The sequence below is a fragment of the Nansenia antarctica genome, assembly GCF_963989245.1.
Source record: "Nansenia antarctica genome assembly, chromosome: 14".
NCBI lineage: Eukaryota > Metazoa > Chordata > Actinopteri > Argentiniformes > Microstomatidae > Nansenia > Nansenia antarctica.
In genome coordinates this window covers 18,352,573-18,370,562 of record NC_137684.1, presented here as the reverse complement: position 1 = coordinate 18,370,562, position 17,990 = coordinate 18,352,573, and the positions used below count along the sequence as shown (strand labels likewise).

General features: G+C 41.0%; 1 protein-coding gene across 1 annotated transcript in view; it reads left to right on the top strand.

Annotated features, from left to right (window-relative positions):
• The window catches only part of LOC308170554 (NT-3 growth factor receptor-like), a gene marked incomplete at both ends in the record, with an annotated part of 166,090 nt that extends 149,273 nt beyond the window's left edge, over positions 1-16,817 (top strand). Inside the window, 5 exons of the mRNA XM_080545352.1 lie at positions 2,529-2,659; positions 7,286-7,458; positions 9,125-9,368; positions 14,793-14,951; positions 16,632-16,817. Coding sequence (XP_080401478.1) covers positions 2,529-2,659; positions 7,286-7,458; positions 9,125-9,368; positions 14,793-14,951; positions 16,632-16,817 — 893 coding nt within the window. The remainder of the gene's footprint in view (positions 1-2,528; positions 2,660-7,285; positions 7,459-9,124; positions 9,369-14,792; positions 14,952-16,631) is intronic.
• Positions 16,818-17,990: the final 1,173 nt, after the last annotated feature.

Genomic DNA, 17,990 nt, shown 5'->3' with positions numbered 1-17,990 from the left:
GACTTAGGCTCTAGGACCCAGTCCTGGCTGTGCACAGTTGACCTCTTGATAACAAGGTTGAACACTCAGGTTAGGGATCCCGGACGAGCCCCCAAGTTGTCGTGGACATTCTCCACTGTAGTATTTCAGCAAAGGTGAGACTAAGAGTCAAAGGTCTTGAATCACAATATAATTGTATTATACTTGCAAGGCATTAACTTCCATTTGATTGCTTACTTGGTTGCTGATCAGTATGAGTATATGATTATAATGATAACATCTACAGTACATAAAATCTAGTGACCATTGCACAATTAGGCTTAATATAATAACTTGTGTTTTGGATTGAATTGGATGAATGCCAGAGTTAGTAGTATACTCAAGAATAACTTATGATTTAACGTGTTGAACGCCAGCAAGTAATTCTGGTAAAACTTCTCAGAGGACGTTGTTTGCAATGGATTTTTTTTATCAGATTACAAGAAAAGGTAGGCTATCTATTTAATTGTGAATTGTTACTGCTGAGCTCATAATGTGTGTGATTTGGCTGTCAGTGTTGGGCTGTTACAGGCCGGTACTAACTAGCCTACAAGACAAGAGAAAAGCATTCATTGCGTATGATTTACGATGACTTATAACTGGCAAGCCATCTAATTATTGTTTGTTTCCAATGCTTTTTTGCATTCTGATCACATAAGGGAGCAATTAGTAGATTGTCTTGGTGTCTGCATTTCAAAGTCATCTCCACCAACATTCACCAATTTGAGCCCCACCAAGGCCATTCTTAAAAACTAGATAACGTTAGTAAAAACAACCACTGCAATACATTTGCTTTACACTTTATTCAAGCTACTGTGTGTGTCAGAAATGCTTCCATGACAGATGTTAATAGGAATAACACCCTAAGTCCAGCATGGTAAATAATAACTTCACTTTGATGCGCAGCATCAGTACCTTAACTCAATTTGAGTGTTCTGGAGTGCGGCGAAACCAAGACAAAGAACCGTAATTGATGTTACGGGACTCTGCCATGGCTTTCTCTCATGGCTTTGGAAGTTACAGCAAAGACAACCCAGTATTTTCTCCAAAAAACAACATTGACAAAAATATATTTCTCCATGTGATAAAGCGGTTCTTTAATGTTCCAAAAATGACAATAACTCATTTTCTAGAAATAACATTTCTATCACAAGATACTGTACAGTTTGTTTGTTTGTTGGTTTTTATTAAAACAATCAATTGCCTAACATTATCAAGTGCATAATGAAATGTGTAGGTAGAAATATTTACAGTTTATTTAAAATAAGTATTCATAAGTGGATCGCTTCCACATGTACTCATTCCTCATTGCCTCCATGATGCTTATTCTCTATGTTTGTGGGGCTATGCAGTCTGATAGAGCAAGGCATAGTTTGTGCCAAGCAATAGCCAATCAGGGTTTTGTCCATCCCTAAGTATTCATCTCTTTGCCTGAGTCCTCGTGGGGGACATCTCTAATACTCTGCCCTGTTTTGGACAGTGTGTTTATTGGTGTACTGCTCTTTTGGAAAGTGTGTATATTAGTGCTGTGGTCTTTTGGACTGTTTGTGTGTTAGTATTGGACACCAGCTCATCCAGAGCTCCATGTTTATAGTAAATACCAGCTGCTACTGTGACTCTGCCATATGGATTCCTCTCTCTCCCTGCAGGCTGGTCTCAAACACTCACAAACAGGTGGAAAGTACTCAGATTAACACTAGAACAGCCGCGGCGCCTTTCTTACCTACTAAAAGAGCCGCCTCTTTACAATGCTAACCTGATATTTACACACAACGACCACTAGTTGGCCGCTTATAAATTGGCCTGCTTCCTACACAGAAGAACTGCAAAATAGCTTTATATTAGCTTATCCTGATGTGATTTTGAAAATGTAAGGATACTGGGGTGGTAGAACACACATATCTAGGCTAAAGTCATGAAAGAAGGGTCCTGAAATGATATCGAGTGCAAAGATATACAATTTGTCTTTACTCACACATGGCTGTTCTAGTGTTAATGATTAATACTGACTGTAGAGCACAGCTTTGACACATTCTACACATGGCCAAGATCGGATTGGATTGCATTGTGTTTTTGATTTTGATTTTTGGAGAGGGTATTACAGTAATTTGGAGAGGGTATTACGGTCATTTGGAGAGGGTATTAGGTCATTTGGAGAGGGTATTAGGTCATTTGGAGAGGGTATTAGGTCATTTGGAGAGGGTGTTACGGTCATTTGGAGAGGGTATTACGGTCATGTACACATTGCCTACCACTGGTTAGGCTTATTCTCCCTGACAAAGAAGAATGTCTGTTCTACACTTTTTATTTCAGTGTATCAATATCTCTTCTTATAAGACACCCATGTCTCCATCTGGGTCATGATCAAGAGTAAACAGGACAAATGTTTTGGTAAACAGAGTATGTGCTACAGTACATTAACTTTAGAGTAAGAACACTCATTTTCATTTCACGTTTCAACACCGTTATTGAATACAACCCTTCCCTTTCTCTTGTGTCTCTCTCTGCAGACGTGCAGCACATTAAGCGGCGGGACATCATTCTGAAGCGGGAGCTGGGAGAGGGGGCCTTCGGGAAGGTGTTCCTGGCAGAGTGCTACAACTTGAGCCCCACCAAGGACAAAATGTTGGTGGCTGTCAAGGTAAGGGATGATCTCTCCATTACCCGGGACCACTGAGCTCTACCGAGCTCCACCACATTCTCCAGTTACAGCAGACCTCCTTACACAGGTCATGGCCTCTCAACTGATCAGGCCTGAACTGTATTAACTTGATCGCTGAGCTGTGTCTCAGGACTGGGGGGTAGGGGCAGTGATGGGGCGGGTGGGGGTGGAAGGCTAGACACAGCCAGTTGGCTCTCTGGGATGGATCTGGGGGCCTAGGTCGATACTGAGGGGATTTTTTTGCTCAAGTGTCTAGATCGATAATGATGCTAATGATCGTTGAGGTTAATATGAGGAGCATGTTTTCCATGGTTGGTCTCCTCCTCGTATCATGGTTGAATATATGAGTCTTCTCTTTGAGTAAGCAGCTGCAAAGTATTGGCTGAGTCGCCCGTGGAAGAAGCATAACTCACTACCTGGTTCACTTACAGTACATTATTTAATGCTTTTTACACACTGTCCAGGTCATCGTGCACAAACACAAACACACACACACACACACACACACACACACACACACACACACACAAACACACACACACACACACACACACACACACACACACACGTACACAAATGTGACGGCAGCCGGTGAAAGGGGGAACAAGTCAGCAACCGACCAAATGTTCAGACTTTTATTCTGAAAGATTTTAATAAATTGGACTGTAAAATTGAATCTCATTTGTGGATGGTGACTTCATTTATTTCAAATCACTTACTACCTAGTTAACTATAACACTATGTTACATTGTTAGCAGGCTCACAAAACAAGATTAGCTTGCAAGCCAACTTCAATTAAAAATGTTCTTGGAAAACATCCTGTAACTGCAGACCAGCACAACTGGCCAGTTTGCTAACACAGCTTGTTTTGTAAGCCTGCTAACAATGTAGTGTTATAGTGAACTAGGTAGCAGTGGGGATTACTCATTGAATCCATTGCATTGCAATATGTTTGCATTGACTAGCGAGTGTGCCATTGATTTTCAACAACGTTTCAGTAAAACAATGTTTTGAATCAATTATTTACATTTTTCAGAATAAAACTCCAAACATTTGGTCGGTTGCCGACTTGTTACCCCTTTCACCGGCTGCCGTCACAAATGTTCTCTGTCTCTGTCTCACTCTCTCTCTCTCACTCTGTCTCTCATTCTCTCTCTCTCACACACACACACACACACACACACACACACACACACACACTCACATGCAAGCAGACACACACACGCAAGCACACACTCCCTCACATCCACAGCATGTGCATATCAAGGCCTGCAGTTATCTACAGAATAAGCACCCCTAAATTGGTTTTGGGATGAAGCTGACTGGCCCATACTATGTGTGCACAGCATCTCACTCTTGAGAGCTTTTCATTTTCTCTGAAAGCCACCAGCAATTTTGCCGTTTCCCTGAATTCTAACCATCCAGAGGAAGTGCATTTAGAGTTGACCAATGCCGTCTACCACATTACCCTTTCATTCCTCTGTGGTATCACTGGCAGATTTCCCTTGCATTCCTTACAAATTAAAAATTAATATGTTTTTAAGGAGACCCTGTGTTAAAGGGGTAGTTAATATAACATGAATTAGATTACTTCACATTGAAAGTACAGTATAGTGATCATGGACATCCTTTATAAGTGGATCTCAGTGACTAGTGGCAGCGCTAAGACTAATGTTACTTAAGTAATTCAACCGGTTGTACTAACGCTACGTAGAGTGAGTGGTGGTTTCAAATGTTAAAGCAGTCAATGAATCTGAAGACTTTAAAGGAGTCCTGCAGGACTGCAGCTTGGGATGATTGAAGCTGTTGTCAGCACATTGACTGTGGCATGTTGTTTTACACATTTAAAACCTATTATTATAGATTTTCTTTTACAGGGTTAAGGTTTTGCAGGTCTATTGGGGCTGTGCTGGTTATATAGTATCATCTCTTGTTGATGCAAAAACACCTAACAAAAGCCCAGTTATAAGACCAAACTAGGTTTTGAGCTGTGAGATATTAGGCCGTTTTCTAAAATAACATGTTTGTAAAATGCAATGGCGGTACAGCACTTACATACTTATAAAATATATCTATAGATCTGAAAAATGTATGTAATTATAATTTGTATTTTCATGTAAACCCTGCAATTGTTGCCTTGCCATGAATTATACATTTGACTAATGAAGATAAGCCAACAAAAAATAATTTCACCTCTAAAATAATAGGCTGAGGGCATATTAGAGTTCAAAGGTCATAGCAGGTACAATCCCCAGACAGGGGGGAAGGATCACAGATGACGGTGATGACAATATATATTCGCCGGTCTGGAAACAAGGGTCCCATTTATCACTTCTCTCCCTACATCACCATCGCTCTACGTCAAGGCGCTCATCCATGGGATGATGTTAGCCGTGGTGGTGCGGAGCCACAATGGTGAGGCCGTGTGTTGGAGGACAGGGAGAGCTGTGGCGGAAGCAATAAGGCTGTCTGTGAGGGATGTTAGATCATCTCCCAAAATGTGCTACTCCACAGATGCGTTGATCAAGAGTAATGTTGGCTGGCTACAGCGGCTTAGGGTTTTTTTCTGGTCCTTTTTTCTATCTTTTCCATTCCTAGTCTCCGGAGAGGAGGAGAGAGTTTCATAGAAATAGATTACAGAAAGTATGAACATCCATGTTTTTGTAGCAGTATGGTATGTGTTTTCTCTTGGGTTAGATTGATGTAGGAGCACCGTAGCTACAGTTTTTGTACTGTATGTTTAATTTCAGACTAGATGAGGGAATTAAGTTCTGTCAGGATATTTCCTCAAAATCAAACAAAAACAGGTTGTAATAATAAAAATGTGCTTGTATTATTGTTATATTATCTTATAACAATATATCTTTTGGTATATTTATGTTGTTATTGTATATAACTGTTCTGTCTATAGCTGTTCTGTACACTGTCTTGTATTGTATGTTCTATGTGGACCCCAGGAAGTGTAGTAGCTGCATGTGCATGATCCTGATAAACAAATATGTACAGTACAGGTGGACTCTGGTGGCGCACCACATTAGCAACACAGGGGTCATAAACCATGCAGGACAGGGATGGGTGCCTTACCATCTGTGCATTGGTACTGTCATCCATTTTAATTATCCCCCTTAATTTTGTCATATGAAGTCATCCAGGGGGAATTCATTTTACAAGGAAAAAGTGGAAACATTGTGTAATAATAATTTAGATAGTTTTCACGTTTTTATTGACTAAAATAATTCAGCACCGATGTTTGTTTCATGCAATTAGAAATGTGCTATAAATGCTAGATGTTTTCAACAGCTGTTGTGCTGTGAATATTGTATAAGTGGAGGTGTTTTTATCATCTTTGTGAAAAAAAACACAAATTTGGTTTGCAAACTTCGTTTACAGCACAGCTACAAACATATTTCATTATTTAACAGAGAAGTGCCCAGAAAATGATTGCTTCAAAGCTGGAAGGCAGCCCAGATTCGGAATATCCTACACTTCACAGATCATAGGGAGACAAAAAAGCATCTATATGCCAACTGTTTCATAGATGGGAATTCAGAGAGAGGATATTTACCACCGCTAGATAAACATGTCAATAATAACACCATAACTCATAATGAAGTCAACTAGAGTATGATTCGCTGCTGTGGAAGCTATGCCGATGCAGGGTCATCGTGACATCCTGTTAAGAAATGGTTCTTGCGTGTTACAGCTCAAATGGGAAGATTACAGTGCATTACAGGGCTTTTAACCCTCCCCAGTTCCATTCATAACCCTGTTCTGGATAACCCTGTTCTGTTCCCTGTATCTCTTATTCATGAGAAAAAAATATATTTCATTATCAGAAGGTTATCAGATCGTAGTTCAGTACAATCATTATCAAGGCACTACACTTTCCTTAGAAGTTGAAGGGGTACTCTCAAAAAGTGGTGAAAAAGTCTTCAGGTAGGGCAAGGTCATTTTAAAGTTCTTTCCAGAGTCTGAAAGTGCAGATTGTAAGCACAAAACACATGCAAAACAGCTGCTAATAGCTATCAGCTAAGAAGAAACATCGCTATGAATATCTAACTGCATGTTTAGCACATCACAACACGCTGACAGAACATGAACATGCTAAAAACATATAACTACACATAATTAGATGATCACACAGTCCTTGCTTTTGAACACGTCTTAAAGCGTACGTTTATTTACACGTCATGTATCACTTCCCCAGGAGCCTACGGCAGACTATACACAGTGAATCCAATTCACAATATAACACAATATAACTATATTTATAACTATTTAGTGATCCTAAAACTATTGTTTGTTATATTGAGTGGGCTCTTCAACACTTCAACTTTGGTAATATGCAAAAAAACTGAAAACACATTAAAAAAATATAAAAGAATAGCTTTTTAGTCATTTGCATGATTGGAGAAGTGCAGAGATCCAGACCTCTTCACCAGACCGTGTCACATAGTCAGTTGTTATATCTTGTGTTGTCCATGGCTTTGTATCCGTCTATGTGCCCCATTGTAGTTCATATGTAGGGTCTTTTTTCTCTCAGTATGTACGGTAGGCTAATAATCTGATAGGAGGTGAACTGAGCTGACCTCTTGTGTTCCTCAGACCTTGAAGGACCCCACCCTTTCTGCCAGGAAGGATTTCCAGAGGGAAGCGGAGCTCCTGACCAACTTGCAGCACGAGCACATCGTCAAGTTCTACGGCGTATGTGTAGATGGAGACCCCCTTATCATGGTTTTCGAGTACATGAAGCATGGAGACCTCAATAAGTTCCTAAGGTAATTGTGATAGACTATTATCTCCTGCTCACCACAAGACTGTTAGCCTGCTGAGCTAAAGCAATTTGGTCAACAGTATGAATGTGATTTCAAATGTGATGTGACATGATTTTTCAAATCATAAACCATATATTTCTATTTCCTCCTTACTACAATTTCTTTGTTTTAGAGAAACGCTGTTGCCTGTACAAGAAACAGCAGGGATATACACCATTTAGTTCTTTCTCCGCACAGACCTGTCACTGTGTGGCTGCTCTGACTTCCCATACTCTAGAGATGACAGGACATGACCTGTTAAACTGACGTACTGAAAGCAACAGTGACTAGAATGCAGATGAGATGCATGATCTTCTTTATGATGAGATGTTATTGAAACCCTGTGTGCGCTTCAGTTAGCAGGGAACATTGGTACTCAGCAGCAAAGCCAGCCAGGCAGACTCTCAGGTCTCTGGCTTGTGGCTTTGATGCAAATTGTCATGCCAGTATTTACATTTCCATGAATATCTTTGTATCCATTCATAGGGTGAGATCATTAGTGTTCCTACGACTACTACGTACGTAGTAGGAACAGTATTGTTATTGGTGGTATACTTCTTCTTATTCTTTTCCCCACTTTGGTCAAATAGCTCAAAAGGTCTCTGACCAAAAATGCTATAAATTTGCAGGCCACAACTATAGAGCATCAGTAACTATGGCAGAAAGAATGAACATGATGAGTCCATAGGTGGCGCTATAATAACAAATAGAACAGGCGAGAACAGGCGGGTGCAGAGTATCTGTGCAGTCTGAGGTTTGGCAGTTAAGTGCAATTCTGACTGCATAGCTTGAAAGCATGGCGGTGACAACAAAACACCTCTTGAAATCCTCAATAAAACGTCCTGTGCACAAAGGTACTTGGCTACAGGTGCCTCAGCCGTGCCATGTGAGAGACAGTTCTCTTTAGCCACGTTGTGCAGAAGAAGAGCACAGCTCTGTCATCTGGAGATGTCAACAAACTAGTCTGCCTGACCAACCGGTTAAACGAAAAGTAGACTTCATGAACTAGTTGACTTAAGTCATGTCACACAAGTTCCCACTGTTTCAAGTAATCTTATTCCATTAAGAGTGTCAAAAGGGACTTTTCACTTTGTCTCTTCGAAGACACTATGGCATTCAGTTTCTTAAATAGGCCTACTCACTGTCGCATTCATTTGGGTGAGATGCTACTTTGCAAACAATTTACGGGAAAGCTGTTTACATTCTCTTTTTAGCAGATGTTACTTTGTAACTGTTCTTTATGTGGTTGTCTGCTAATTAAGTCTGCAATTCATTATGGATATTGTGGGCAAAGCCAAGCACTCCCTGAGACTTGGCAAATTAAGAGATTCTAATCTTATCTCTCTTAAAAAAGAAACTCATTTTGTCATGCATCAATTTGTCATGTATTTATTTATTCCAACACCACAGATGTTTTTGACGCAAAATACAAATATGAGTATTTTAAACTTTTAAACAAACTATTATTGTGATTAAAAATGTTAATTGGTTGACAGCACTAGTAATTACACCCCCATAAGGTACAATATCACACAAAAAAGAATATAATGTAAGTATAGTTCATGCTGACTATATCCTTTCCAAGATAAGCTCAAGTCCTTATTGGTTGCCATCCTCTTCCCTTCTTCAGAGCCCACGGTCCTGATGCCATGATCCTGGTTGACGGACAGCCGCTGCAGACCAATGGGGAGCTGGGACCGTCTCAGATGCTGCACATAGCCTCTCAGATCGCTGTTGGGATGATGTATCTGTCCTCCCAACACTTTGTGCACCGTGACTTAGCCACGCGTAACTGTCTGGTGGGCAACGGCCTATTGGTGAAGATAGGAGACTTTGGAATGTCCAGGGACATCTATAGCACGGACTACTACAGGGTAAGGACTTCTATTGGTGGTTAATGGCTATGGAAAAACCAACATTCAAGGTGCATTATCACCAATTCATAGAACTCACTTAGGTGTAAGAACAATAATTGTTTTGGGGAAGGATCTGCTGTACCTTAGTTGTTATAGTTGAGAAAGTGTAAGCAACGTATTTGCCATGTTTTAGACCCAATCCCATTTCACCCCTTGGCCCTACATTTTAGCCCTACCCCTCCATTTTGCGTGTTCACATGCAGGGGTAGATGTGTCCCAATTCCCCTATTGTGTAGGGGTAAGGCCAAGTGGGAGCCCTCCAAACTGAGTTTTTTCAGATGCACACTCCGAACGGAGTGTTATGCGAAATCCCTGAATGCCTTGCGAATCATCAGCAGGATACTGGAGATCACACTAGAAACAAAAGCTAGCCTACAGAGCACCGCTATTCTATCACGAACTGGCCTGATAATGAAGCATTGTTCTTTTTTATTTCATGACTCGTTTGATCAAGCATCCATGCTTTCCTATGATACTACTGATGACATATCAGGGTCTTGAAGGCTTATCCCATTTCATCAGGGAAAATGTTCAACCACTATCCCTTATATTTCTTTTACGAGGGGCGAGCCGAAAAGCGAGTGCCACTCCAAAACGAGAGGTAGGGGTAACAATTCGAAATGGGATTGCGCCTAAATCTCTAGATGTATCTTTATAATTACACAGTTTGTGTTTTCACGGTTTACCTTAGACACAAAAGCACAACTAATGTTATGTAGCTATTTCTATTTCTAAACCAATAACATTACAATTAATTGACAAAGAGTTGTTGATTTTAGAGTACAACCTGAATTTTTTTCCATACTGTTAACATTTTACTTGGCGTCCACTCTTACTAATGTAAGAAAAACATGTTTTTGACCTGGCAACTATACAGAACAAAGCATCGTACTTGATAATGGCACTCCGGAAGCTGTGCTGGCTTCACAAAGGGATTATTACTGTGGCGCAGGAGGACTTTCAGTAGATACAGACCATAATTGCCATTGTGGGAAATATGTTACATTTGCAGTAAATGTCAAATAGTCCATTGAGTCCCATCCCACTTAATGTGTTCTGTGGGCTTCTTGTCTTTAATGGTGGCTCTAATGGCTGATTGCTCTCTGCAACAAACCGCTCCGTAAAAGACATGTATTAATTAAGTGTCTCCAAGAGAGAGCAGGAAGTGATGTCACCAAAAAGGAGTGCAGTCACGCTGAACTGAGTGCTCTCGCACAGTGAGGTGCAATTACAGTATCTTTCCTCCTTTTGCTCTTTACTTAAAGGGCTTTCAGGCTCACTTTTCCTTTTCGGCTACTGTAATACATGGCATAGAAAGTGAAAATATGTGTTTCATATCTGCTGCCATCGAATTATGGTATATATCTGTAGTATATGAATCTTCTGAACATCATGGACTCCTTCACATTCTGAGGCAGGAAGAGGATGAGCATCAGTGGCGTCGCCCATAGATGCAGTGGTAGAAAGGTGGGTAAAGGGGTAGATACCAATGGAGATGAAGGACACTAATGCTAACAGGTGTTAACGTGTGTTTAGGGCCCTTGGGAGAGATTCCCGAAGGCCTTATGATGCTGTAGAGGCCAAAAAAAACACCCACATCCCACTGCAAAACTGCCTCCTGTCGGTCTGGTCTGACTGCAGTGGCCAGTGCTGGAACTTGGACTTGACAATGTTATTCCCTCTACCAACTAGGCCCTGCTCTAGCTGGAATCTTTCGGTATGAATAGGTCCTAGCCTGCTGGAGTGTATGAGATCCTGGATCCTGACATAGCCCAGAGATTCGGGGCTACAAACTGCATCGGACACATTTCCCTCTTGTTGAGCGACTGTACATTGGGGAGGACCGCTAAGAACACGTCTCCCAGACGTTGATAACATACAGTACTGACACCTGCATTCTCCTCCAGGAGGTCCAACTAAGAAATGCCCTCCAGGGATACAGTACCACACTAACGCAGAGAGCAAATTCCTGGTTCTAGGTTCTCACCAACAGCAGCACATTCTGACAACCCCCATCTGTGTAACAACTGAGAGTGTGGCAGGGGATGAAGGCAGGTGCTTGCTCCCCAATGCCAAATTCGGTGTTGGTTTTAGATATCCAGAGGTCTTTACCTGACTTGCTGTGGTAGCTGTAGGTCAACTAGGGGAGTATGATATTGCCTCATAAACCTATGCACAAGAGAATGAACACAACAGAATGAGCCCCAAGGCTGTATAAACCTTAACTATGTACCAACGCCAGCTGTGAAAATGCATGTACCCGTTTGCACATTATTCATGTGATGCAGTTTGTATGGACATTGTCACACACCACGCACAATAACCAAACATATTTTGCTTGTATTTAGAATCCTGCCGGTCCGAATCTTCTTCCTTCCCATAACAACCAACTATGTCATTACTTCAATTTACTGTAGGAAAGGAAACGAGTTATACTGCTTACAGTAAATGCTTGTTCTGCTTAATCTAGACACTACTAGGTACATGAATGGATGATATTGTAGTTGTTGAAAATGAATGCATTTTCACTCTGTAAGTATTTCCTACATATTACCCAGAGATTAATTTCCCTCTACATGTTGATTGGGCCATGCTGTATGTTTGCAGTGGAAAGTCTACCATCAACCTTTTCATGTTAACACCGCCACCCAGGGAAGCCCACATCCTGATTAACATGCATCCATGGTCTTCTGTCCAACCTTATACAGGATTGAGGGTGCTGCCGGCCAGGGAGAAGCTATTACGATTAATTGAAATTCAATCAATTTATTTAATCTCACACACGCACGCACACACACACACACACACACACACACACACGAGTTGACAAATACTCTCTCAGCTAGACTCTCGTCTTTCAAGACAGAGCAGGCATAACAAACACATATCTAGCTTATTTATACAGCTAATGAATATTGGTAGTAGCATGCATAATTTAAAATTATGTTTATATTGCTTATATCCAACTGAGATGATTCATGTTTAAACATCTGCCAGAGTTGTGCCTCGTGGGTGCCTCGACTCCTTATGAAAGCAGAAGTAGAAGGTTTATCGGTGGAGTAGTGATTAGTGTGTTGGGGTTGAGCCAGGAAATAAGGTGGGAAGATAAGACTAAAGTAAAGGTTTGAGGTAAGTCATTTTCAATTACATGTATAATCAGAATTAGGGCTGTAGTATACCGGTAGGTGGTAGGTATAAATACACCAGATGCACTAAGTCCTTAGGAAAATAAGAAGAAGAATAATAAGAAAATGCATCAGCTTCACATCCTGATAATTTGTAACATTATGCGCACTGCCTTAATCTTACCATTAGATATGATTCTATATATACTCACCCTGCCACATTATTAGGTACACCTTGCTAGTACCGGGTTGGACTGGCCTTCAGAACTGCCTTAATTCTTCGTGGCATAGATTCAACAAGCTGCTGGAAACATTCCTCAGAGATTTTGGTCCATATTGACATTATAACATCACACAGTTGCTGAAGGTTTTGTGCCAAGAAAATATCCCCCACACCATTACACCACCACCACCATTTTCCCTCAGAGAGCTGCCGCTCACTGGATATTTTCTCTTTTTCTGACCATTCTCTGTTCCCCCTAGAGATGGTTGTGTGGGAAAATCTCAGTAGATCAGCACTTTCTGAAATACTCAAAACAGTCTGTCTGGCACCAACACCCATGCCACGATCAAAGTCACTTAAATCACCATTTCTTCCCATTCTGATGCTTGGTTTGAACTTCAGCAGATCGTCTCGACCATGTCTACATGCCTAAATGCAATGAGTTGCTGTCACATAATTGGCTGATTAGATATTTGCGTTAATGTGCCGTTGAAAAGGTGTACCTAATAAAGTGGCCGGTGAGTGTAATTGTACATGATTACATTTTCATATTCTTAAACATTTACAGACTGCACTTTTGTTTCTCTTTTCAGCGCGGGAGAGCGTCAGTAGAGTGTGGTAGTGTTGTGAGAGTTACATATTCACACAGGCACTATGGGACCTGGTCCAGCAGACATGTTACCATAATCTCATTAATATGCAGTCATAAATCTTTAACAAAAAAAAGGCAGACGAGGAGGAGGAGGAGGAGGTGGAGAAGGAGGAGATGGAGAAGGAAGAAGTGGTGAGTATATTAAAGACAGCAAGAGATGCTATGTGGTAACATACAATGAAACAGACTGTTCGGCAGGGGAAAATGTACCGGACAAAACCCAAGAATATTGTATACAGTATCACTAGCATAAATGTGATGTTACACTGTATGATACCTAATGTAATCCACATAATTCACAAAATGGTGTCTACAGTAGAGTCAATATCAATATACTATACTGATCCTACCAATACTATCACTAATGGTTGAATATAATGTTATCTTTTTTGTATTCACATGCTCAATCAGTACCTTGACCTGTAGTGAGAGCAGAGTTAATGGGCTCTGTAATTAATACACAGCTAACACTTCACAGTCCAAAGTAGATGAAATGTCACCCTTGTTCATCCTTCCACAGATATGATTAACACAGTACAATTGACACGAGTCGGATACAGATTTTTAGACAATTCAGTAGAGCTTGCGAAAACGGTCTAAATGATTAATGTCTCAATTGTTTAATCAATTAGTGGGCGGGTTGACAGGAAGGGCTTATGTCTGTTGCTGCATGGCTTGAAGCTGTCACACTTCTTTAATGGATCCTTTCTTCCCTCTCTTGGCTCCGCCCATCTTCTTCTTCTCTTCCTCCTCCCAGCTGAGCCTCACTGACTCCTCCTCTTCCTCTGTGTCACAGGGCTGTGTAGGTTCCCCTTCTTATTCATAATGATCATCAAGAAATTAAAACAACTTTTTAAGTGAAGCCTGAAAATGGTTTCGAATTTTTCTTTGGAAGTATTCAAGATATGTTTGCATGTCTTTTCGGTGAATGTATTTGCTCATGATATCTTTTCATGTACCAGGTCGTCCTATTAAAAGAGACGTTGTTCTCAATGACCTACCTAGATAAACGAATAGTTAAATGAATAAATGAATGTACAATCGGTTGCCTATTCCGTTTGTTAACCTTCAAGTTGTTTTCACCCCTACATGTACGCTGAATTCAGAGTCAGGCCCCTAGCCCCTAGCCCCTACCACCGAGACACTCCCTTAGATCTGAAATGATTCAATAGGTGTAAGTCATTTAAAAAACATATCATACAGCCAATCAATGGGTGAGTTGATGCCGTAACCACCTTTTATAAAGATCAAATCCTTTGAGATCTCCAGGAGTGCCTATGGGGTAGCTAGGGTTAGGGGCCGGTTTGAAATTCAGCCATGAAAATCACTCCAAAGATGCTGACATCTGCGTATGTTCCCTCCTCTCTCTCTCTCCTCCCTAGGTCGGAGGTCACACCATGCTGCCCATCCGCTGGATGCCCCCCGAGAGCATCATGTACAGGAAGTTCACCACGGAGAGCGACGTCTGGAGCTTCGGGGTCATCCTCTGGGAGATCTTCACCTATGGGAAGCAGCCGTGGTTCCAGCTGGCCAACAATGAGGTGACTACTGTAGCTAATCTACAGAGGGAGGTTCTCTCGGATCTAGGGGGTTTATTTGTGAATGGAATAGTGGGATTCTTATTGGAATGGGTTCCATAAGTCACATACAGTAAATGCATAGAACGTTTAGATGTTAATGGTATGTCAGGAATTCAGGAAAGTCTGACTTCATTGTCTAAGATGTACTCCTACTCAATTGGTCAATACAAACTAATTACATTGAGCATCTGATTGATCAATGCTGCAATGTGTTTTCAGTAGTTTATCCAGCAAGAGCAAATAAATAGATATCCATCCTCAGCCCAACCACACTACCAAATATAGATATATAGATGCACAACCACACACACACACACCGTCTTCATTGCATAAATCATGTGGGAAAGAGATGGAATGTCATGTGTGCTAAGTGGTGCTTTATTACCAGTATCAGACCTTCCACCTGTAGATGTGATATAGTATGACAGTGGTATTGTATATACATGAATAAAAATGAATAATATTGATTGATTTTCCTCTCACTCAACAACTAGAATCAACATGTATTATCACAATTCAATTTCAATAGAAATTAAAAACCCAAACACCATTTTCCCTGATAAGTCCACCAGACAACAGTTCCAGAATTGTCCCTAAAAAGGGCATCAGGTATAATTGATATGTCTGAACGTAGGCTTGTACACTCGGCCAGGGTCATTTTTCATCCGACAACATAATATTTGCTCAGCTTTCTGATAACTTGCCTCATTACGTGGGGAACCTGAGAAGCAGCAACATTGTAAATCAATGTGGAGGCCCAGCCAGCAGGTGCTGTCCGGAGAACGTTCTCAGAAGATCCTCCACAGCCGAGAGAGCAGCTTATTAATATGAATCTGTGGAGGTGGTGAGAATGTAAATGTGACAGGGCTGCAGACAGGCTGCAGTCTGGGGGTGTTTTGGTGGGTGATTGCACTGTGTTGCAGTGTGTGTGTGTGTGTGTGTTTGTGCGCGCGCGTGTGTGCATTAGCTTGTTCGTGTTTGTGTATGACTCATTGGGCGCCGGTGGAAACAGCTCTCTAGCCTTTGGACGGCAGCTGAGCAGACATCTGATCAGGCTGATGACAAAGCCTAAAAGTCTAAAAATAACAACCAAGTTAAGGAACTCACCCAGGGTTGATTTGTGTATCAGTTCTGTCTCTCTACTGCACTGGTTTCCACAGTAATCAGTGGCTTTTCTGTGTCAGACCATAGGTGAGCATATGAACCTGAGGCTGTTCTCACATCCGTCCAACACAAAACACCAAATAAATGCACTTTATACACACTATATACACTGTTCTTCTGTGTGTGTGTGTGTGTGTGTGTGTGTGTGTGTGTGTGTGTGTGTGTGTGTGTGTGTGTGTGTGTGTGTGTGTGTGTAGTTGTACAGTATCTCCCCTTGTTATGAAACCTTCTTCGTGACTATGGCATCACATTGAACCTGAACAGACGCCATACAATTATCACAATACAGTACAATTAGTTTGAGCCTCAGTGCCTTGGGGATGGCAGTAAAGGTGATTAAGCCAAATACACCTGAGTAGATAAACAGCTCATTATGTTGTTGATGTACAATAAAATGCTGTGCGAGTGACCTAAGTGTGATCTCTCTCTCGCTCTCGCTCTCCCCCTCCCCCTCCTTTGCCCCCTCTCCATCCCCAGGTCATTGAGTGTATTACGCAAGGACGAGTGTTGGAGCGGCCTCGGGTGTGTCCTAAGGAGGTGTATGACATCATGCTGGGCTGCTGGCAGAGGGAGCCTCAGCAGAGGCTGAACATCAAGGACATCCAGAAGATCCTATACGCCTTGGGCAAAGCTACCCCTGTTTACCTGGACATCCTAGGCTAATGTTAGCCTTCGGAACGTCAGCGTTGGGTCTGTCTGTCTGTCTGTCGTCTCCACTGTCCGTCTCTACTACCCCACAGAGGAACAAAAACCCAGGAATTTACCCAAACAACGAGTACCTTATTGCTCCACTGTCAAACACCTACTGTACAACATGGGGATGGACTTAAGTGCCTGCTACTCCTTTCGATACACTGGATAACAGTCTTTCAAAAAAAGCACTTTTACATTTTGTTTACCTGCATTTAAAAACTGTACAGTTGCTGTAGACTGTATGAAGAGGACATTCTTTCTTTTTTTCGTAAAAACAGCCTACTTAAAATATCACAAAAACAAGAAAAAAAAAACTGGAAGAAAACAAAAAAAAACACAAACAAAAAAAACAAAAACAAATGAAAAAGCCGAAAACCCTGGAAAAATTGTTTGCTTTTGGTACCCTGACAGCTTGACAGAAGATTAATCTCCCCAGGTGATTTTGTTTTCCTTTTATAAATATATATATATTATATATATTTTTAATTTATTTTTATTTTTGAAGTGTGGATATCTGCCATGTTTTTCGCTAAGGGTACGGTACACCGTCTGATGGTGATGACAGCTTAAGTCAGATGACAGGCAGGGACTTTTTGATGAAAGCCTTACTGCACTCTGATTGGCAGGATCTTTTCTCTGACTGGATCCAATAAGCTCATTGGCTACTGAAGGAAGGAACAGTGGGACAGCAAATACATTGGAAAGAAGAAGCCACCAATCAATACAGACATCTTAATTTAAAATTGAATGTATATACTGTAAATTTCTATGTCACAGAATATGTTAACTTATTTAATTTCCGATTTAGATTATTTTAGTTTCTTGGTGTGTTGTTATGGTGAGTGAATCCTATAGATATTTTGATAATCTTTGTGTTGCTATTATTTTCTTCACCTGATCATAGTATACATGTTGTTTTATTGATTTTAATGAATTTCATCTACTTTATTTAGACTTGAGTCATTTGGATATGTGATACAAATGTGAGGATTTTTAGACAGAGACATGGAGAATTTAAACTCTTTGATTAGAGTAATCGTAATGTAAGCTTTGACAGACTCTGTTAGCAGAACGCTTACTGTATGAAGACATTGTTATGATCCTACACATACATAGCCCTCGCTTCCTTTTGTCCTAGGTCAC